At 53.4% G+C, this 22,938-nt stretch overlaps 1 protein-coding gene across 1 annotated transcript in view; it reads left to right on the forward strand.

The window, feature by feature from the left end:
• Window positions 1-22,938, forward strand: part of TESMIN (testis expressed metallothionein like protein) — a 40,423-nt gene that overhangs the window by 13,125 nt on the left and 4,360 nt on the right. The window contains exon 6 of the mRNA XM_075547977.1: window positions 20,337-20,439. Coding sequence (XP_075404092.1) covers window positions 20,337-20,439 — 103 coding nt within the window. The remainder of the gene's footprint in view (window positions 1-20,336; window positions 20,440-22,938) is intronic.

Consider the following 22,938-nt stretch of genomic DNA (forward strand, 5'->3'; position numbering starts at 1 on the left):
CTCCACCGGGACAGGAACCGTTGGCTGGGTTTATTGGGGACATTCAAAAGCTACCTCAGCCTGGCGTCAGCAAGCAGTGAGGACCAGTCATTGCTCCACAGCAGCCGCCACCCCTCAGCCAACAGCTGAGTCCCCCTGTCCAGTCCTCGGCCTCTCAACCACGTGGTCCCTTGGCCTCTGCCTCTAGACCGGGAGGCCAGCTAGTTGCCTTGTCCACAGACCATGGTCTCAGTATTCCTTTGGCTCTGCCCATGGTCCCCGGAGGTCTCTGGTACCCTGGTCTCAGCCTCCACCTCTTCCTCGCAGTGTGCCTGGCTTTGTTTTTGAAGAATGCATTTGGATGTCCGCAAAGCCATCAGCAGGCCACACGTGCCCCCTCAGTCAAATCAAGCTTGTTGGCACCTTGCTGAGTCCACGGACACTCAGCGAGCTGTTGGTCGGGCTCAGGTCCCCCGCTCTGGGCACCCACCAGAGAAGCGAAACACATCTTGGCATCCTTGGCCATTAACTGTATCATGTCCACATCTTGTGTCTTTTAAAACTTTGATAAGTTGGTTTACTCTATGTTTTTGAACAGAGTCCGAGTGAGAAGTGTGTGTTCTCAGAAGAATCACCACCACCCCCACCACCCCCAGGGGGGCCAGCTTCCAGGTGGCTCAGCCAGAGGGCAGTAGGGCTTGGGCTGGAGCTGGTAGAGCTGACATATGAGATGGCCCCTAGGCACCAGGAGGGATGCCTTCCCAGCCTCCTTCCCCCCACCCCAACCCCCGCCAAGTCCTGTTCTCAGCTCCTGCTGTGGGTGACCTGTCCTCTGCCTTAGTGCCTGCCCAGCTTGGGGGGACAAGTTAGCCCCAGTGTCTAGCCCCCTACCCGGGTCTCCGCATGGTCTTTCCCTTTCAGAGCTCCTGGGACCAAGCCCTGGGTGCCAGCTGTGTGGGGGGGTCACTCGTGGGGAGAACCCTGAAGCCCGGCAAACGTGGTTCCCCAATCAAGCCGAATGAACAACGTGTACATCAAAATAAGCTCCCAAGAAGCGCTGGAGCCTGAGGCTGGCGGAGAGGAGCTTTGAGTGTCCTGAATGCAGTCTAGTTGGTGGCCACACGTCACCCACCTCTCCACATGCTGGAGACACCAAGCGGCAGCCCAGGGGGAGCCTCCAGAGCAGCGCAGGACATGGGGCCAGAGCCAAGGCCCGTGCAATAGTCGAGAAAGAGTGGCTAGGCTTGGTGGCCACCTGCATGAATGCCACTGAGTTTTATACTTTGCTCAAGTAACCAGCTATGAAACATCTTCGTGAGTTCTAACAACGCCCTGGAACTTTTGGGTGAGGCGTTGGACTCCCATCAAGAGTGACAGTCTTAGAAACCCACAGGGCCAGTTCTACCCCGTCCTCTAGGCTCGCTGTGAGTCAGAACCGAGTTGACAGCAGAGAGGGGTCATTTGTGAAGAATTAAAAGGGTCTCTTTGTGCCTCTTTCCCTGTTATTATGGCCAATGGGGAAGAGAAACGGTGGGAGCGAACCTCCCCCTCTGGTCCCGGCGTGTAAATGTGTAATTCCTCCCCCTCTGGTTCCCGGGTGTAAATGTGTAATTCCTCCCCCACACGCTGATCTGGGGTCTCACAGTGCCCCTCCACTCGCACTCTCTCAGAGCCCCTGTCATTCCTGAGTTGTTTCATTGTTTCTCTTAACTTCGCTGACTTCCTAATCCTTGCATTCTTGGGATTCCTGGGATCAGTCCCTCTGCATGGTCTTGTCCGGTTTGTTTGTTTTGTTTTTCCCAGAGGCATGTGGACTTTGTGGGTCTTGGGTGTCCATTCTCTGTGTCTTTTTCATGAGATTCGCCCACGATTCTGCTCCCGTCAAGATGAGTGTCAAGGTCAGCAAGCCTGCTTGGCACGAGTGACTCATCTCTAGAAAGAGCTAAGATCAAAACCATCCGTTTCTTGAAAGTGGGGTGAAACCATCTGGTTCTGACCTTTTCTGTGTGAGAGGGTTTTGAAAACAGCTTGATGGATATGTAACCCGTGGTCTCAGTCTGTTAAGACTCATCAACCAGAGTCGTTTCTAGCACATTTCTTCATTCGGTGTCCATTACTGTATTCTCCCCATTTCCCCTCAACCTCCCCTGGCCTAGCTCTACTTAGTCTCTGTAAACTTACTTCTCCTGAGTTTCACATAGAGAAAAATCATACCCCCGACCCCAAGAATCAAAATCAAACACAGAACATCCTCAATTCAGAAGAAAGCAGGGAAAATGGACAAGCTAACAGGAGGTCAGACAGGAACCCAACCGCTCGCTCTCTGCAGGAATCTACTTTTGTCATGTAGCGCGATCAATAATTCCTTAACACTCTTGGATGTTCTCAAATGCTCGGTTTATTCACTTCACACATCAAACCAGCTGACAATCTTAAAAATAACTTACCATATCTACTCGAGTATAAGCCAACGTGAATATCAACCGAGGCACCTAATTTTACTACAAACTGCATTAAAAATGTGCTGGAAAAACGCGGCTTATACACGAGTATATACAGTAAGTCATTAGCTATCAGGGTAACACAAGATCAATTCAGCATCGTATCAGTGACTGGCCCTTAGTTCCGTTGGGCCTGGCCTTCATCCGTGTGCTCACCGGGTAGAGTGGGAGAGAGCAGGAGCGGACGTCTTCCTAGCTCTCCGAGTTCAGGCTCCTCCCTGGGCCTTGCTCACTCTTTGAAGTCCTTCTTGTGTTCGGCCAGGTCTTACAAGGGCTCCCCAGATGTGTCTGGGGAGCTTCTAGGCACAGCCCTGGTAGGTGGTCTACTTCTTCTCAGTGAGTCTCCAGTGATTCAGCATTTCTTACTGGACTTTCAGTCTCTCAACATGCAGTCCCTTATGTTCATGGGTGGGATGTCATTCAGCATCTTACAATGAAGTTCCGCGTCTTGCAAGGCAGTTCCATGTCTTGTGAGGTAGTTTTAACACGCTCTCATCAACCTTCCAGTGCGTTCTGTCTGGGGACAAGACCACTCACACCCTGGGTCAAATGGACCGAGGGACTTTGATGGAGGCTGAATCATGGGGGAGGACTTAGTTACTGAGAGCTGGGCAGGCTGTTTCTTCTTCATTCTCTGCTGGCGCGTTGTTTTTGGCTAAAAACTCTTCCATTCCACCTAGGTTTTCAAATTTACCCGGTGGCTTAGTGGTCACATGTTAGGCTGCTAACCTCAGGGTCAGTCGTTCAAAACCACCAGCTGCTCCTCGGGAGAAAGACAATGCTTTCTACTTCCGTCAAGAGCTACCGTCTCAGAGATTCACAGGGGCAGTTGGTTCTAGCCTGTCTGAGAGGGTCGCTAGGAGTCGGCATGGACTCAAGGGCGGTGAGTTTGGTTGGTTTTTGTTTTTTATTTCATTCTCAAGGAACCCTGGTGAGATGCCTGGGTATGCACTGGATTGCTAACTGCCAGTCTTTTACTGTCTTTTGAAAGACAATGAGCTCATCCAACCACAATGATGGACGGATGGCCCCCCTCCGAGGGGAGCAGACAACAGAAAAGTGGGTGAAAGGAGACAGTGGTCGGTAAGACATGAAAAAAATTATCAAGGGGTTGTTGGGGAGGGAGGAAAAGAAAAAAAGAAGGAGCTGATCCCAAGACTTCAAGTAAAAAGAAAATGTTTTGACGATGATGAACACAGATGTGCTTGATGCAATGGATGGATGGATAGATTGTGATAAGAGCTGTAAAAGCCCCCAATTAAATTAAATAAAAGACAATGAGCTCATACAAGCTTTTAAGTATGAGCTTATAAAAGCCCAATTGCGGCTCGGGTTGGCAGTTTAAACCACGAGCTGCCCCTCGGGAGAAAGATGAGGCGTCTGCTGGTGTCGAGGCCGACGGCCTTGGAAACCCTGTGAGGTGGCGATGAGTCAGAACTGACTCACTGGCAATGGGTCTGGTCTCTTTGATTACATTACACTTGACTTTGCAAAGAACCGACTCTTGGTTTTGTTGATCCTCTTTGATTTATTTGTATTTGCTCTTTCATTAATTTCTGCTCTGATCTTGATTTTATTATTGCTTTCCTCACTGCTTCACTGATTTCATGCCCTTGATTGTAACCCCACAATGTGACACTGCGTGAGTCCAGGGAGACTCGGAAAACAAACCCACAGATGCTCATGTGTGTAATAGAGAGTTTGGTGTCAGAGGCATCGTATATTAAGAAAGTAGCCCAGCCCAGTCCAGATCAAGTCCATAAGTCTGATAGTAGCCCATATGTCTGATACCAGCCTATAAATTCCTCTTCAAACTCACACAACACATACTGTGACACCAAATGCAGGAAGGGCACAGGCCAGTGTGTGGAAAGTCTTGTGCATCCAGTGGCGGTGGAAGCATTTCAGCGCTGGCGTGGGTCTCCACACGGCTCCTTTAGCTCCAGAGCTCTGGCTCCATCAGTGTAGCTCCATGTGGCTTGTCAGCAGGAATGTGTAGCAGAGTCTGTGTGTCCTGCCTCCAGAGAGGAAGACAGGAGTTCCCAGAATCCTCAGGAGAAGTCCATGTCCACAGAGAGGCCTCATTAGCTGTGGTCTGATTGACAGGCTAGACTCCACCCCTTCGCTCAGGTTGACAGGAGGTGATGTCACTGCCACAGACGCCCACTTTCCCCACTCCCTCTCTGCGCCTCCTGATGACATGGCTGCTTCTTCCCTGGACCTTCCTCCCATTGTCCTTGGGTAAAGGCCACGCTTTTGATCGCAGATGCTTGATTGTTCTCAGGTGAGTGCACCTCACTGTGCTGTTGTCCCCTGAGAGCTACACACCAAGTCATGGAGGTGAGTTCAGGGCCAGACCTGAAGGGTGACCACGGAGCAGTTTTGGGGGTTCCACCAGTCTCCATTACACCTGCAGACTGTGTCTCTTATATGGTTTTCAATTTGGTCCCACATTTTTCTCTCCCTCGATTCAGGGCCTTCTAATGGGATCCATTCAGAGCCATTGGCAGTGATAACTGGGCACCATCTAGTTCAGCGGTTCTCAACCTGTGGGCTGTGACCCCTTTGGGAGGTCAAACAACCCTTTCACAAGGGTCGTCTGATTCATAACAGTAGCAAAATGACGGTTATGAAGTAGAAATGAAAATACATTTTATGGTTGGGGGGTCTGTAAAGGTGAAACTGAGGTACAGGGAGACAGACAGACAACTGGCAGGACATGGGAGAGCAGAAACAGAAATATTAAGGAGAGCTCCAGATGAGGTTCCGTGACCTAGGCCAACAGGGCAGGGAAGTGTGCTCAACAGCTAGGGGTTCAGGTTTTTAAAGGGGTGGTGAGGAATGTACGGCAATTATGGCGATTAGCATATGGAGTCTGGACACTTTGAGAATTGCTTATCGACTCCTTGCAGCTTTCTTCGAACCCAGAGCATCTGGTTTCACCAGTTATCTTTGGCGCCATCTGCTGCTGACTTTTGGAGCTGTGCAGGGAAGCAGTGCGGGAGCCCTGACCTGCTTCAGCTTAGTCCGAACATTCCGGCCTTTTTAGTGATAAAGGGGCGTTGAGATTTGATCTGACTACTTCCTGTTTATAAGGGGCAATAGGGAGGGCTATGAGCTGGAATGGTCTGGACCAGCATTGGCAGGTAGGGGGCTGTAAGGATGTAACATGAGTTGGTTAGCAGTTAGATTGGAAAGTCTTTCATTTGTTCTTGAAGGAAATTAAAAGGACAAGGGTTTAAAGTAACAGCAAGCAAATTATACCAGGGGTCCTACCAGGAGCATGACCCAGGACATAATGGGGTTTGGGAACCAGGAGGTGATTGCTGTGTTGCCCCATTGGTGACTTTTGATCTCTTCAGCCATGGTTTTTACATTTTGCTCAACCAGTCCCGACTCATTAATATAGCAGCGTCACTCTTCTCCTAGAAACATGCATGTACCTTCTTTGTCAGCTGTTAACAGGTCTAATGCACAATGGTTCTGAAGGTTTACCTGTGCAGGGATGTTGGCTGTCGCTGTCAAGAGATGAGAGACTGAGGTGGTGAGGTGGAGTCTATGACTAGCTGGAGTTGTTTGTTAAAGTTGTGTGTTTGGAGCATGCTGTGCTCTCATGTTCTCCTGGAAATCTCTGCCGCTGCCAGGGAGGAGGTAAAACTAAGGTTCACCAGGACAGGTAGGAATACAGGTATGCCTTGCCTTACTAGCCCTAATTTATTAACATGATAACAGCACTCTTGAGCTGTCGCTGCAGGGAGGCTAGAGAGACCTGGAAGGATTAGGAATTATGCTCTTCTCGACCTTTGGGAGGAGAGTAATTATGCTAATTCATACTGACCATATAGGATGAGCTGAGGAACTACATACTGGAAAACAAGGTCCTTTTGTGGAAAAGTTTACACATTTAGTTATTTGCCCAGCCAAAGTCAGTGCATGGAGGTCCTTTCTGACCAGCGTCTGTCTAGAGTAAACCCTGAGTGGAGGGTGAGGCACAGGCCCGGATAGACAATAGTGGAATGAGATAAGGGTGCCTTGGAGGAGAGAGAAGCTGGGCTGTGTTTGCTTTAGAACTGTTTCAGGAGGGGCTGCAGGTAAAGTCAAACAAATGCTAACAAGCTGGGTTAAGGGTGGTGGTGGCAAAGGTATAGTGGAGGGGGGAATGTGGGACACAAGAGTTTAGGGGTCAGGAACTACCAGGCGTATGGAGATAACAGCTTCATTAATGAGGCGCAGGTCCTGGGCCAAGCGATCAGTACCATTTGGTTTCTTCCTGGTGAGACTGGAGTGTTGCAGGGAGAGTGGGTAGCAGTAATGAGGTGGTCAGAAAGGAGGCATTGTGTGATGGGTTAGCATCGGGTAGCAATGAGGTCTTCAGGGCCAGTTCTTTCATGTCGGGTGAAAGAAGGGGAAGGAACAGAGGTGCTGTGAGACCAAATGTAAGGTGTAAGGAGGCTCCTAACTATTTAAAATGTCTCTTCCCAACAGAGGGACGGGGCACGAAGGGATTATAATGAAGGAATGAGTGAAGGGCTAGTACCCCTGGGGCAGGCAGGCTTGCCATCAAAATCCATGACTGAGATTGAGGAAGGACTGTCTAGTCCTGAAAATGAGGGCAGGTCAGAAGAGATAGCTTCAGTGTAAGAAGGAAATTTACTCACCCAATACTTGAGCAATACCCCAAGCTTGGCGAGGGTGATGGGGGTCCAGTCAGGGATTCCTCAGACTTCAGCCAATCCCAGTAGGGCCAATGGTGGGTCAGAAATTTGAAGGACAGTTCCCCCCACGTGGAGACGCAAAGGGCCTGTTGCTTTTCCAAGGACAGTGGGACTTCCAGTGTCTGCTTTGACCGCACACTGGGCAGGGTTTGGTTGGAGCTTCAGGCCTGGGGGACTCCTGTGACTCATGCCGTTTTCTGCACTTGAAGCAGGCACCAGGTGGTGGTCATTGTTCCATACACCCTTGCCCCATGCTGGCCCTCTGAGGCCTGGGGGGATCACCGCCGCAGAGCTGGTACTAAGGCTTGGGTTTGAAATTTTGCCTTCTGCCAGAACCAGGCTTCACGGGATGACTGCCTGCTCCTCACGGCTGTTAAAACCTTAAATGCCATATTCACTAAATCTCAGACCGGGGTTTGAGGGCCTTCTTCCACTTTTTAAAGCTTTTAATGTAAAGCATCAATTAAGCAGCTTAATAAGGTGGCTGGAGTCTCGTCAGGCTTTTGAATGCTCTTAAGTTTATTAAAATTGACTCCTTTATGGTAAATGGCCTGAGGCCCAGCCAGGATGTACTGAAGCATTTTATCATGGAGGGCATGTCTGTCCCTACCTGCTTGACTGTCAATTCGATAACCCTGACCAGGCTTTTGTCTGGGAACGACTTAGATCAGGGTCGTTCAAATGAACCTGGCTGGAGTGCTGCTGAGCAGAGAGAAAAATGCATTCCTCCATATCTGCAGTTAGGGTAGAGGAAAGCATGACAAAAATATCATGCCAGGACAAATCATAAGCTTGAGTTAACTATCGAAACTCCCTAATACAGGTGGTGGGATCATTAGAAAGGAGCCTAAGTGCTTTTCAATCTGAGATAAATCAGTGAGAGAAGGGAGCATGAACCGGACCCCTCTCTCAGCCCCGGCCACTTTGTGAAGTGGATGAATCAGAAGGGGGCTTCTGCAATCACATGTGAGGCAAGTGAAGGTGCGTTCCTTGAGAGAGGCAGTAGATCAGGAGAGAGGCAGGTAGATCAGGAGAGAGGCAAGTAGATCAGGAGAAGAGGCAGGTAGATCAGGAGAAGAGGCAGGTAGCTCAGGAGAGAGGCAGGTAGCTCAGGAGAAGAGGATGTGGGGGCTCCGGGTGACCAGAATAGGGAGAGGAGTGAGTAGGAGGGGAGACAAGGTGCTCAGGCAGGTGTGAAAAGGTAGACACCAGAGGGAGGTGCAGAAGCAGGAGGAGAGGAGGAATTTTCTTTAGTCAAGTGGACTTGGGAAGGGGAGCAGAAATACAGAGGAAGGGATGGGAGTGCAGAGAAAGGCAGCCTGGACTAACAGAGCCTCAGACTGTTCGTGAGTTTACTGGCAGAAATTGTCGAGATTTCAGAGGATATTGAAGTCAAGAGTGCAGAGGGAGATTAAAGTTGTTACTTCCCGGAGCTTTCTGATGCCTCCCTCCTGCCCGTCTCTGGGCGGTGACCAGGGATTTGTACTGTTTCCCTATCTGGGAGAGGTCTGTTAGAGGCTGTGGGTGTTGACTCAGAGGAGGCTGAGCAGGGAGAGAGCCAGGAAGGGGAGAGAGAGAGAGAGAGAGAGAGAGAGAGAGAGAGAGAGAGAGAGAGAGAGAGAGAGAGAGAGAGAGAGAGAAACTCTCCAGGGAGTCTGAAGGGTCTGGCTCAGGGAGGGGACGGCTGTCAGAGGCACAGTTGCCTCAGCCTTTGGGCGATGAGGGAAGAGCAGAGGTGGGTGATGGTGAGGGGCACCCAGAATATGGAGGAGGCCTTACTGGGGGCGCAGACAAGCGGTCAGGGGGTCTGGAGAAAGACAGAAGGAGAGTGCTGTCAGGGCCTGATTAAGAGAGTGTTTGGCGAAGAGACCTTGAGCAGGGTGACAGGTAGTAGAGAGGGACGGGAGCGAAGAGAGAAAAAGACCTGAACATATGGGACTTCTGAGTATTTGTGACTTTGTTGACAAAAAGTGTTGAGGTTGCAGAGAACACTAAAATCAAAAGTGCTATTATCTGGCTAGCGTGACTCATTGTCCAATCAGTGTTAAGGCCAAACTTGGTTACAGAAAAAGACCAGGCATTTGTGGCCAGAGATCAGGAGCCAAACCCAATTCAGTAAGGTTGGCAGTAGGCACCCCAAAGGACTGTCCTTAGGGGGCTGGGACAGAGGACTTCCCATGATGTCTCAAACTGCAGAGGGTACAGACAGAAGAGAAGGGTGTCCCCTGGTCCCTGTTCACACCCGTCAGTCAGAAAGTGGTCCAGGAACCCTGAGGGAGTCCTGATCAGAGTTAGGGACCCAGGGGAGAGTCCTGGGCTCTCTGGAACAGGAAGGTTCCCTGGCACAGGCCTGCGGCTTTAACCGGCAAACAGGGACCTCGGATCAGAGAGAGACACAATGGAAGCCAAGGAGGGGGAGGGGGGCCTGGCTTTATGGCTGGTAAAATGGAGGTTGGTCAGGCCTTTGTTCAGGGGGAGAGGAAGGGGAAGCAGAAAGTTTTAGAGAAAGCACTGCAGGACGGCAGATGCAAAACACAAACAGGAAGAAGGGGCTCAGACACACCCTCTGTGTGTGTCCAGTCCAGGCAGAAGGTACAGTGCCTGCTCGGCCTAGTGCTAAGAGTCCTGTGATCAGCAGGAGTCCCAGGAGGTGAGCACAGAGGTAAAAGGCTGGAGGTCACACAAGAGAAGACTGACACAGAGAAAAGATGGACAGGAGAAACTGGCCTTATCGTCGCACCCCTACAGGGAAAGGCAGTTCTTTCCAGCTCCTCTTAGTACTAGGGTTGCAGAATAACCCCCTGCAGTGGTGCCCCCCAAATTGGGGACCCTAAGTTCCCGTATGAGTCTGCTGGTCCTCGGTGTCCAGAGCGACAAACGAGACAGAACGAACATACATAGAGCAATCCTGACCAGAAGTCGCTCGTTCAGATAGGCTCCAGGGGTTCGAGAGGAGAGGAAGGGTGGGCTACGGCCCAGCCAAAGCAGGTCCGGGATGGCACAGAGCCCATGTCTCTACCTCTCCCGGGCACCAAATGTAAAGGTGAAACTGAGGTACAGGGAAATAGACATAACTGGCAGGACAGTGGAGAGCAGAAACAGAAATAGCTTTATCAGGGGGAGCTCCCAGATGAGGTTCTGTGACCCAGGCCAACAGGGCAGGGAAGTCGTGCTCAGCAGCGGGGGGCTCGGGTTTTTAAAGGGGTGGTGAGGAATGCATGGCAATTATGGCGATTAGCATATGGGGTCTGGACACTCTGAGAATTGCTTGTCGACTCCTTGTGGCTTTCTTCCGACCCGGAGCATGTGGTCTCACCGGTTATCTTCTCTGGCGCCGTCTGCTGCTGACCTTCCGGAGCGTGCAGGGAAGCAGTGCAGGGCCCTGACCTGCTTCAGCTCAGTCCCAACAGGGTCACCCCCACATGAGGAACTGTATGAAAGGGCCACGGCATGAGGAAGGTGGAGATCCACTGATGTAGTTCTTCTGGTCTCAGGGTTGTGGCGGCTGACGAGACTGTTTCCCCGTTCTACCTCCTCTAGCCAAGGAGAGGTCAGTGGTTGTCCCGTAGACGACTACTAGCTCACAGGCTACTCACCAAAGTAAGACATGGCCCTGAGCCTCAAGCCAGTGACCGGATGCTTCAAGGTGACATCCCAGAAGGTTTCATCACTCTGCTAGCACCGCCCCCTTCCTCACCCCCGTGTCCTCCACCACACTCAGAGGTATGTTTGCAGCAAAAGGCCAACATGCAGGAGCAGACCCTCCTGCCAGCCCTGTCTGCGCTCCTGGCCATACGCTCACCCTCCAGCCCCGCCCACCACCCCCGATCAGTGTGGGTGCCCACCCACACACCCACTCTCAACCCCACACAATCTGATACGTCCGCTTTCACTATTACTCACCTTTAGACTGTGCTGATCACGATGCCGTCTTGGTTCTGCGAGTCAGAGGCTGCTTTTGGTTCCTCACTGTGTGGGATTTCACATGGTACTTCTCGGAGAATGACAACGGGTAAGCCGACTGAGTGCTGAGTCTTTGAAGTGTGTCTGGCCTTGCTCTGTGGCTCATGGTCAGCTCATTAAGGGCTCCGTGGAGGCTCAGAGACACTGCGTTCTCGCCGTTGTTGTGTTGAGTTCCAGACAGGCCTGCTCTGTGGAAGGCAGGCTTATCATAGCCTGCGCCAGACCAGTGCATCAACAAGAACTGTCCACATGGCAGCACGGTCTTTGACAGACAGCTGAGCCGGGGACACTGAGCAGGATCCTTCTGTCTTCCTGGCCTGCTGTCCTCCACCTACTCGCACCCAGCCTTTCTAGTCCACTTGCTTCAGAAGAGTCTCTCGTAAGCGATTTAGAGCCAGGTTGGAAAATCCAAGCTGCCCATGACGGAATTTCACCTGGTGAGTTTAGTTGTAGGTGTTAATGGGGCCTTGTGGCTAAATTTGGGCTTTTTCATTCCTTGGACCTTTCTAACGCTGATGACCAGCTATTGGCGTTTTCCCACAGCAACTCCGACAGTGGTGACCAGTCATAGGAACCCAGTGACCAGAGCCTCCCAGGTGAGTCTCTATCTTTGTGAGGCTTCTGGGCACTTGTTCCGGGCACGGTGAGGGCCATCCCTGATTCCTCTGGCCCGTGCAGCTGGGTTCAGCCTGGTGTCAATGTGAACATCTGGTGTTTCCGTCCCCTTCCTGGCAAACTGCTGCATCTCCGTGAGTGCTCAGGGGCCCTGCTGCTTAGAGCTTGCTCCACAGCTGCCTGCCGGGAGAGGAGCCTCTGTGTCCACTGCTTCGTGGACGCCAGAAAGGCCTTCTTCTCCCCACTGCTCCTCGTGGGAGCAGGCTCATGGTGGCCCCCTCTCTCCTGCTCTCTGCCTGGGTCTTTGCCGGACTGTCCCCCTGCCTTTCCTAGTGGTTTGCGTGTTGGAGGGATGGCTGGTTGAACTGATGGTAGTGACGCTTTCCTCATTTCTCTATGACCTAAACTTAAACTGGAAACCAGTTTGTGGGGGTTTGGGTGACTCACCTGCACATATTTTTGTTTTGTTTTTTTTAAATCATTGTACTAGGGGCTCATACAACTCTTATCACCACCCATACATACATCCATCGTGTCAAGCACATTTGTACATTTGTTGTCATCATCATGTTCAAAACATTTGCTCTCTACTTGAGCCCTTGGTATCAGCTCCTCATTTTTCCCCTCCCTCCCCACTACCCACTCCCTCACGAACCCTTGATAATTTATAAATTATTATTATTTTGTCATGTCTTATACTGTCTGACATCTCCCTTCACCCAGGGAGGAGGTTATATGTAGATCCTTGTGATCAGTTCCCCCTTTCTCCCTCACCTTCCCTCCACCCTCCTGGTATCGCCACTGGTCCAGAAGGGATCATCTGTCCTGGATTCCCTGTGTTTCCAGTTCCTATCTGTACCAGTGTACATCCATCCTCTGGGCTAGCTGGATGTGTAAGGTAGAATTGGGATTATGATAGTAGGGGGGGGTGGAAGCATTAAAGAACTGGAGGAAAGCTGTGTGTTTCATCGTTGCTACCCTGCACCCTGACTGGACATCCCCCTACAGAAGGGTCGTGGGGAAGCAGGGAGCCAATCAGAGGCTGTAAATCTTTAAGGGAACAGATGAGATCACTTTTCTCCGGCAGAACAGCTGGCGGGTTTGAACTGCTGACCTTGCCGTTTTGTGCTCACCCCAGAGGGCCGCCAGGCAGGTCTCAGATATTGAGGGTTTCGTGCATACTGCTGTGATACAGCTACTATCACCATGAAGGGAGTCACACAAGTTTCGTGGTTTCCTCCTGCATGAAAAAGTTATGTTCGCACCATACTGTTGCCAATTAAGCAACATGAAAGTCTGAAACATGGTGAGAACGACCGAAACATGATGGGGATGCAGATGAGCACACGTGACACTGGCAGACTCTTGGCTCAGGATGCCACCCACCTTCACAGGACCCGCCCGCGCAGTAACGCTCTGCGAGGCTTGACTCGGGCGAAAGCATGGGCTTTTTCCTAGTGCTCATTCTAGTGAGATACCGCTGGTCACTGCGCTTCCGCCGCTTCATTTGAATGAGTTTCAGTTCCCAGCTTAAATGACAAGCTGCTTGTAGGCAAGGTCTGTGCCTTTTAAATGGCTTGAATCCACCCACCCCTCCCCCCCAACATCCAGAACAGACTCCCGGGCCGAGCAGGTGCACAAAAAAAGATGACTGGTGGTGATGGTACTGGCTGAAGTCAGTGGGTGGAGGCATCTCCATTTGTGTGTCCATCTTCTGTCACCAAGCTCCTGGAGCCGGGGCACGTGCCAGGTCGCTGTGCGGCTGCATGTTTTTATTCATCCTCCCGACCTGGTTGCCCTAGCACCAATAGTTGTTAACTCTGACCCCACTTCTCCCCTGCCTGACCCATGGCAGTGTCGTCCACTGGTTGGCATGGTCCCTTAATGAACCCTAAAAATGCATTCATACCATTGTGATCCTTTGATACGCTTTATGTGATCCCTCTGTGTCGGGAAGACAGCCCCTAGCACATCATCATCACGGGTCCGGTAGGCGCAACTGTACAGTGATAATAAGGAGAGATCATAGTAAAGTTATAGAGAGCATGAGAGAAAGACATTAAGTATTGAAATAAATGGAGTCAGACACAATTCATAGTAGCATGCTCACCTCAGCCCCGCTTGGTGGTCCACGTGGAGGGAGAGAGAGAATCTTTAATGCTGACCAAGGCTTTTATATTCCCTGGGGACGTTCAAGGCCCCTAATTATAGGTGAGGACATTTGTCACAGGAAGGGGTTGTACTATAGGTAATACTGTAATGAGAGGGGGTGGTCTAGGGATAGACACGCAATAGGAAGAGGAGGGATTGGGGGTACACATATGACAAGATGGGCAGATCCTAGATTTAGGATGGCAGCCTAACCTTGGTCACCCTTGGGTGGGCTTGACCTCTCTGGGGTCTCCTACAAGGAAACAGACAACTACTATCCTTATCAAAAGGGGGTGGGTCCTACTTGTGGGATAAACAGTAGTGTCTGCTTGCTCTGGATGGCTGATAGCTCTTAGGGAGAATGACCCCTGATCTACTCCTGATGACATCCAAGTGTATAGTCATTTGCAAGCAGCTAAGTTTGACATATATTTGGGGGAGACAGCTTGGGAGAAATCCTTCTGTTTCCCACACCTCTGCCCCACCCTCCACACACACATATATACTGTCCTCTGCTGTCACTTCCCCTCTCGCCGGAAAACATTCTAGAAAAGCTTCTATAGTGGCCCTCTATGTTCCCAGGAAGTCCTTTATTCTGTAGTGCTATGCCTTGTTTTCTAATAAGTCCGCTCCCTGGATGACTCCAGCGTGAAGATTGCTGTCTTTCATCACGTGGAGGTATCCGCGCCTGGTTTTCATTCTTGAAACCATTTCATGAGGACATCATCCAGACAGGGTACCCTTCGATGGTCCGGTCACATCCAGCAGTGTTGTACAGTCGCTACCACAGTCATTTCCCAAACATGTTGTCCCTTCTTATGCTCCCTGACCTGGCTCCCGTCCCCCCCACTCTTGGGCTCCTTGTTCCTGTCGTTTTCGCTGGCTGCTTTGGGCGTAGGTTTCTGCAGCGTCGCTACAGTAGCCGTACCTGCTGAGCCTCCATCCCGTGGGAGCCGTCCGAGCCTGCGCGGTCATCACCTCCTCACATTGGTCTCTCTTGCTGCATTTCTCTTCTCTTTTCTCCTCCTGCACACCCACCCATTTCACAGGCCTGACCCTGCTGCCCTGCCGCCATGTTCCCTGAGCTTTCTTAGGGTCTCTGCTAGGGGTCATTGCCTGACTCCCTGCAGACAAGATCCTTGGCGTGGAGCCAGTGGGAAAATGCGCGTGTGCGTGAATTGGGGGGTGGTGCATTCTGGGTAATTGTCCAGCTCTACCTTCCAGCGGATGAGCCCTCACATCGAGGTGACCTGTGGACTGAGCCAGGGAGGAGTGGCTGCTCAGACTGCTTCAGTGCTGCCCCGGCTTCAGACCGTGGACGTTCATCTCCTGCTTGGGCAAGGGCCCAGCGTGGCCCTTCCCCCTTAGTGGCTCCCAACCCACTGCCCTCTCATGGTCTCTGGGGGCCTTGATAATCTCCAAGCAGCTCCCAAAGGGACCAGAGGGGATGTCATGGCTGGTCCCAGAGTGTCGGCTGCCTCCCTCCACCATCACACTCCATGGTCCAGGCTCAGCACTAGGTTTGGGAAGATGCTGGAAGGGTCAGGACATGGACTGAGCCCTGTGTCCATGAGAGGCACTAGGAGGACAGGAGGGAAAGAGTGGAGGGGCTGCCTCCTGCCTCAGGAGTGTTTCCTGTGCACGACAGTGTCTGGAATTTCTCCAAAGGTCTATTTGGTCCCTTGTCACCTGAAGTATGCTGGCACTCTCTCGGTAATGTTTCTTTACCACCAGGTAATCTCGGCGTGCTTTTCAAAGACCCCCAAGCATGCATGTGTGTATTTACTTACCGACGGCATGTGTTGAATCTGGAGAGCATGTCATTGCCATGCTAACCCAACTGAGGGGTGCAGGCTCAGAGCCTGGGCTGCCCGTGGCACGATGTCTTTCTGGACACTGATCCTGAGGCTCATTGGCCCCCCGCACTTGGTCAGTCTTGAAAATTCGGGTGATGGATTTGTTGGATGCAGCTGTTTGTGCCTGTTTGTGAGTTGTGTGGTTTAGATCTGCTTGGGGTCAAAGTGCATTAAGGCCTGTCGCCGTCATTGTCCACTCACCTGTGTGTCTTCCAAGAGTGTAAAGTGGGGTTCCTACCATCTGAGAGTGTAAACTTTGGGGCTCCTATCATTTGAGAGTGTAAACTTGGGTCCCTACCATCTGAGAGTGTGCAGGGTGAAGGGCACGCACAGGATGACATCTTCTACCTCTGGATCCATGCTATTGGCCCAAGTCCCATGCACGCTGCTGCACCGTGGCTCCCTCCCCGGCTCGCACGAGCAGCCGGGGCTTGGTGACGTTGCTCGAGGTCTGTGTGACGTTCTGAGCGGTGTGACTCCCAGGAGCTGCGCGTCGCTGGCACATCTGAACTCTGGCTCGTTCATAGGTTTCTGCGACCGTGTGCACTCACTACCGGATTCTTAATAGACCTGGATTCATTTCTACACCTTCCGTTGCATTTCCTGGTGCGTGTTTGTCTTTGATTCTTGCTGTCTACTGCAGGAGTTAGACAAGCATCCCGAAAAGCCGAGGAGGGCTGTTTCCACCACCCCTGGCTGTGAGGTTCCCACAGCAGGGGCACAGGAGAAGGCGTGAAGCAGGGCAGAGGCAGTGGCTAAAGAGCAAAACAAAACAGAAGTCACCACCTTGGAGGCGATTCTGACAGGGTGGCACTGCCCCTGTGAGTTTCTGAGACTCACTCTTTACAGGAGAAAGGCTCGTCTTTCTCCCACAGAGTGGCTGGCGGATCTGAGCTGCTGACCTCGTGGTGAGCAGCCCGATGGTGCATGACCACAGCGCCTCCAGGGCCCCAGTGGAGCGGTGAAGAGCAAGTCAGAGGTTGCAGAGGCACTTTGAACCCATTGTTGTAGCCGCTTCACTCACTGACTTACTCCCTCATCTGTTCCACAAGCCCTTTTAGTTCCCAGGGTGTCAGAAACCGAGAAGACAGCCGCGAGCAGGGCCTACTAGTCCTGGCCCTTCTGATGCTAGTGGGATGAGATGGCAGCGTGGGGCTAAACCATCACAGAGAGGTCATCGTGCACACGCGGGAAATCCCACAGAGGACCAGAGCCGAGTGAGGTGGGACCTGGGGTCAGCTTGCTGGGGTGAGGAGGAGCCAGTGCTCGGGCAGGTTGAAGGTGCGTTTGCTCAGAGTGTCCTGTGCACAGCAAACGGGGTGCGTCCGGCCACAGAGAAAGGACAGTTCTAGGGACAGGAGGGAGCCCGTGCAGCAGAGGGTAGGGCTGCTTTTCATTCCGAGACACACAAACTGTCCAAATGCCCAACACACGGGCCATTGTTGATGCACTCTGATGCTACTAGAGAGCAGAGTACTATGCAGCCCTCAAAAAGACACACCTACCTAATTAGATGGGAAACACCCGTAGCACATTGATGCATACTACAGAGCACAGTACCCAAATATATACATGTAATACACAAGCCAGCGATGCCGATCTGTTCCCGTGTGTCTGATGTTCCATTTTCTCTCTCGTAACGTGGTTTACTTGCATCAAAAGGGGAACTTTGAAAAGAAACTTCTGAGCACCGTCAGCAGACTCAATAACCCATTGGTGGGGCTGGGGAGAAGGCAGAGAAAGGACCGAGTCTTGTCAGAAGACCTGGTCCCGCATGGCCCGGGGGTGGTGGGACCCTTCCCAGGAGGCAGGGTCACTCAGCCTGGTGAAGGGCGAAGACAAAGGCACCAGCCCACTTTGGGGCCTGGTGAGCTGGAGGCAGAGACGCTGGGAGCGTGGGAAGAGCCCAAGAGTGTCGGAGGCTGCGGAGCAAGGGCGCCGGCTGCCCAGTGAGGAGGCGGTTGGTTGGCTTTGAGAACCCATGGGAGTTGAAAGGTCAGAAGCTGACAAGCTGAGGAAAGAACAGGCAAAGGGGAAGGCTCAGCAACCTGGTGCTTTTCTTGGTGTCAGGTGCTGTCCGGTCAGTTCCGGCTCAGAGCAACAGGAGGAAGCCCTGTGCCGTCCTCACAGTTCACTGTGGTCGTGTCGCACGGAGCCCGTTGTCACACCCACCGGGACAGTGCACCTCATGGAGCGTCTCCCTCTGTCTCGCTGCCCCTCCTCTACCCAGCATGGCGTCCTTCTCCAGGGACGGGTCTCTCCCGACAACACGGCCAAAGTGCGCAAGACCACGTCTCACCGTCCTTGCCTCTTAAGGGTCCTTCTGAGTGCACTTCTTCCAAGACGGAGCTGCTGCTCTCTCGGCGGTCCGCGGCGCTGCCCGTGGTCTTCGTGAGCAGTGAGCCACCGCTGAGGTGCGTGCCATGGTTGGCACGGGCGCGAGGTGACGGAGAACACCGGCTCGGTCGTCAAAGCAGCACCCCTCCTTTTCGACACTTTGACCAGAGTCTCGTGCAGCAGATTTACCCAGTGCGACAAGTCATCTCATCTCTCGACGGCTGCTGCCACGAGCACTGATTGTGGAACCAAGCAAGATGCAAGCCCCGAGAGCTGCAACCTTGTCTCCGTGTGCCATGACGCTCCCTGTGGGTCCCGTGGTGAGGACTGTGGTCTCCTTGACTTTAAGTTGCCATCCCACTGAAGGCTGCGATCCTCCATCTTCATCAGCAAGTGCCTCAAGTCCGCCTTACCTTAGCAAGCCAGGTCGTGCCATCTGCACATCACAGGTGTGTATGAGCCTTGCTCCGGTCCTGATGCCAAATTCTTCCTCATATCATCCAACTTCTCTGAGGATGTGCTCATGGTCAAATACAGCGCCCCCCCACCCCACCCCCCGCTTCCTGATGTTAAGCCACACAGCTTCCCTTGTTGTGCCCATCCATCTGCCTCGATCCACATAGAGGTTCCGCACACGTACAGGGACGTGTTCTGGAATTCCTGTTCTTCACGAGGCTGCCCATAGCTTGCTATGGTCCACGCCGGCAAGTGTCGTGGCACAGCCGAGGAAACACAAGTACACATCCCTCTGGGAGTCTCTGCTTTGGGCCAAGATCCATCTGACCTCGGCACTGATCTCCCTTGTTCCACGTCCTCCTCGGCGTCCAGCCTGAACCTCCTTGTCAATGTGCTGCTGCGACCTTTGTTGGACGACCTCCAGCAAAAGTTCACCTGCACGTGTTACCGACGGCGTGGTGCTATGATGTGAGCGTCCGGCTGGGTCACCTTTCTTGGGAAAGGCTGCAAAGAGGGATCTCTTCCAGTCAGGTGGCCAAGCAGCTGTTTCCCAAGTTTGCTGGCAGACGAGTGAGCGCTCCCAGGGCTTTGTCAGCTTACGGACGCGTTTCCCTGGGGACCCACTCCATAGACGCCTGGAGCCCTGCTTTCGGCTGACGCTCTCCATGCAGCTTGGCCTTCTGCTTCGGCACGGTTGGTTCTTGCTCAGACGCTCCCTCCTGAAACGGATGGAGAGTGGCCGGTTCTCTGTGGTCTGGCGCCTCTGTGTGCTTTCCAGCACCAATACTTTCCCCACAGAATCTTTCCATGCTGCGATTCCAAGCGGGACTTCTTTCTGGAGCTGAGCCTGTTCCTCCCACCTGGTTTTCTGGTTCTAGGTCTTCACCCGGTGTTCATGATCGAATCGTGCTTTGGCTTCTCGGGCTGCCCTGTGAACACTCCTGCTGGGCCTTTGCAATCACGGGCGAGTGTCGAAGTCTCTCCTGGCACCCACTTTGGTCTCCACTCTTTCCTGGCTTTTCTCATCACCGTCTGAAGCCAGTGTTGGTTCCAGGAGGATTTGCCTGGACACTGAACTTTCACATGCCCTGGGGGAAACGTCTCCTGCCCTCAAAGAGGGACCCTGGGCCTGCAAGTGTCTTGGCCAAGCAGCAGGAGAGGGCCTGCAGGCAGGGAGTGGTGGCACACGCCGGCTGCTCTTGGAGGAAAAGCCACCGGAGAAGCTCCTCCAGTTGCCATCCGGAGGCCTTCAGGATCCCGGGGGCCAGGGACAAGACCCCACGGGCTCCACTCACTCGGCTGCATTCCAGAGTCCAGAACCTCGAGTTATAATTGTGTGGTTCTGGAACCTCAGCAGAACTCGTTCCACGCCTCCTGCCTCCCAGACGTGGCACGGGTACAATGCGCTCAAGGCCAGGCCCGGCACCCCTCCAGGTGTCTTCACCTGTCACTCCCAGCCCCGGCCTAGGTCTTTGATTGACTATGTAACCTCCCTCTGCCCCACCCCCCACCTCTGGTGCGCCTGGGAAAGTCCTGTGGGCACTTAGGGGCACCAGAGGCCACTCTTCAGCAGGTGCCTGTCCTTAGGGACACCCACGGCCTGACAGCATGGGTCTTTACTTCCCCCGGCCACCTCGCCTCGCTCTCCTCCCATCCAGAGGAGTCAGACACGGGCCACCGGCTGCACACAGGGACGGCTCCGCCCTGCCGGCTTGGCTGTGTGCATGCGCAGTGCCTCTGACGCCCCGCCCTTTCCTCCACAGGTACTGCGACTGCTTTGCCAGTGGACACTTCTGCAACAACTGCAGTTGCAACAATTGTTGCCATAATCTGCGCCATGAGATCGAGCGATTTAAGGCCATCAAGGTAACAGGAGCCCTGTCATTGGCTGCGTGCGGTGGGAGTGTGGTGGGGCCCTCAGGCTCTCTTCAGGGACTTCTGGTGGCCCTTTGGGGGAACCCAGAGTTTTGGAGGAAGCCCAGCCAAAGCCGTGGCTGCTTCCCCAGCCACATGGGGCAGCCTCAGAGGGGGGCTGCGGTGACCGGGGAGGTTCCGGTTTAAGCCCAGGTCGCTGGCCACCCTGTCTGGGCATGCGCTTTGGAGATGTGGGTCATGGGACAGATGTTGCATCTTCTGAAACCTTATAGCCCCCACGCCCAGATTCCTGGCCAAGGGGACAACCTAGACTTCACGGAAGGGACAAACCTCTCCTGGAGCTCCCTGCAGGCGAAGGGCAGGGGCGCGGCTCTGTGCCTGTCCCGTGTCTGGGCAGTCCTCCGCGGAGGGCCGCCCGTTGTGGTCTCCAGGACAGCAAACCCACCGTTCAGCTCCAGGCCCGGCCTGCTGAGTTTGCCTCAGGTAATTGAGCTTTCCTTGTGAATTATGGGCAAGTCCGTGGACAAACCTCAGCTTTGAGCAGCCAGGCCCACAGGGCACAGCGTCGCAGCATCCTCCCTCCGGAGGGCCCAGGGGGCCCTGTGATTAGAAGGGTGAGTGCTCTGCCCTCCCGTCCATCCAGCCTGGTGTCTGTCTGGTAAGTCCAAGCTGGCGCCTCTCTAGGAACTGCCCACGGGCCGATGGGCATGGTGGCATCCGTGAGTGGACCTGGTCTGCCTGCTGCCGGGCAGCTGTAAAACCGTTCTCACTCATCAGGGATGAGGGTAGAAGTGAGGGTTCTCTGGAGACTGTGCCAGGTTAAGTCATAAGCTCGGGTGAGGTACCGGAACTCTTTAATATAGGTAGTAGGGTCATTAGCAAGGGTCCCTAAACGCTTTCCTATTTGAGAGAGGTCTGTGAGGGAGAATGGTGCATGGACCCTGACAGGCCTTCTGCCCCAGCCACTTCACGGAGCGGACAAACGCAATGCAACCTGGTGTGGGAAGCAACAGGAGAGGGCAGAGGGGCAGGGGAGGGCTGGGGCGGTGGGGGTTGAGAAAGTTGTGAGGGCTGAGGAGGAGCCTGGGTAGGCTCCGGGTTTGCAGGAGGCAGCAGGGAATAGGGCAGAGGACGGGTGGGCAGGAAGGACAATGCTTCCAGGGCATCGGAAGGGGCGAGGTTGGTCTGTGCAGTGGCGAGGTGGGTGACTGGGCAAGGAAGTCTGGGGCTGGGTGACAGGAGGTGCGTAAGGAGGGACGAGAGTGGGAAAAGTCTGAGCGTACAGAACCTCAGGCCATTTTTGAGACTGGTGACAAAAATTTTCGAGGTCAGGGAGAATATTGAAATTGTAAGTACCGTTTTCTGGCCAGCATGACCCGTTGTCTAATTGGGATTGTGGCCACACTTGGTTACAGAAAAAGACCAGAAGCTTAGGGCAAATGTCTGGATCCAAGGCCAGTTTAGTGAGAGTGGCCAGTAGGCACCCCAAAGGGCTGATTTGGGGCTGCTTAGAGTGGGCGCACCCCCATGGTGTCTCAAACTGCAGGGGGTACAGGCAGAGGAGAAGGACTTCTCCTGGTCCCTGTCTCCACCGTCAGACAGGACTGGTCCAACAACCCTGAGCCCGTCCCCTACAGTGTTCGGGACCCAGGAGGAGAGTCCTGGACTCTCCGGAACAGGACGGTTCCCTGGCGCAGGCCTAGGGCTTTACCTGGCAGACAGGGACCTTGGGTCAGTGAGAGACACCATGGGGAGTTGAGGAGGGGGAGGGGCCCGGCCTCATGGCCAGCAAACACAGAGGGCGGAGGGCGGTCAGAGGCCTTTGTTCAGAGTGAGAAAAGGGGGGAGTGGGTTTGAGAGCAGTTTGAGTCGTTCTGGGGCAGGCAGCACCAAGCTGCAAGTACAAAGCACTCAAACAGGTAGACGGAGCTCAGCCTCACCCTCTGCGCTCTAGTCCAGTTGGAAGGTGCAGTGATTGCCAGGCCCAGGGCCAGCAGTCCTGCCGGCGGCGGGAATCCCAGGAAGTAAACACAAAGGGCAGAAATGGTTTGCACAGACAGGCTTCAGGGGTCCGTGGAAGTGGAGCACTGGACTGCATGCCAGCCAGAGGGAGGCCCCTTCCGCTGCTCCCGAGTTTGGGCACCCAGATGAGAGGTGGCGACAGCGGTGCAGAAAGGAGATGGGGCTCAGTCAGGAATGCAAAGAAAAGAAAGGCTTTACTAAGGCCAGGAAAGACTCCTGGGGGAATTCCACAACCTAAGGGGCTGAGACAGGTAGGGAAGTCGCAGCTTGGCAGTGAGGGGTGGGATACACATATGGTCTGAGCCGAGGACCTATGTCCTGATTAAGGGGAAGCGAGGCGGTTAGTGCTGCAGCTGCAAGGCCTTGAGTCAGGATGTCTGTGAGTGAATTATCTTGCTCATTGCAAACTTTCATTTTGGGATGCTGGCGGAAGGGGCTAAGTGACTTTGTTCAGAGAAATAAGTTCCT

Source organism: Tenrec ecaudatus, chromosome 4 (genome assembly GCF_050624435.1).
Source record: "Tenrec ecaudatus isolate mTenEca1 chromosome 4, mTenEca1.hap1, whole genome shotgun sequence".
NCBI lineage: Eukaryota > Metazoa > Chordata > Mammalia > Afrosoricida > Tenrecidae > Tenrec > Tenrec ecaudatus.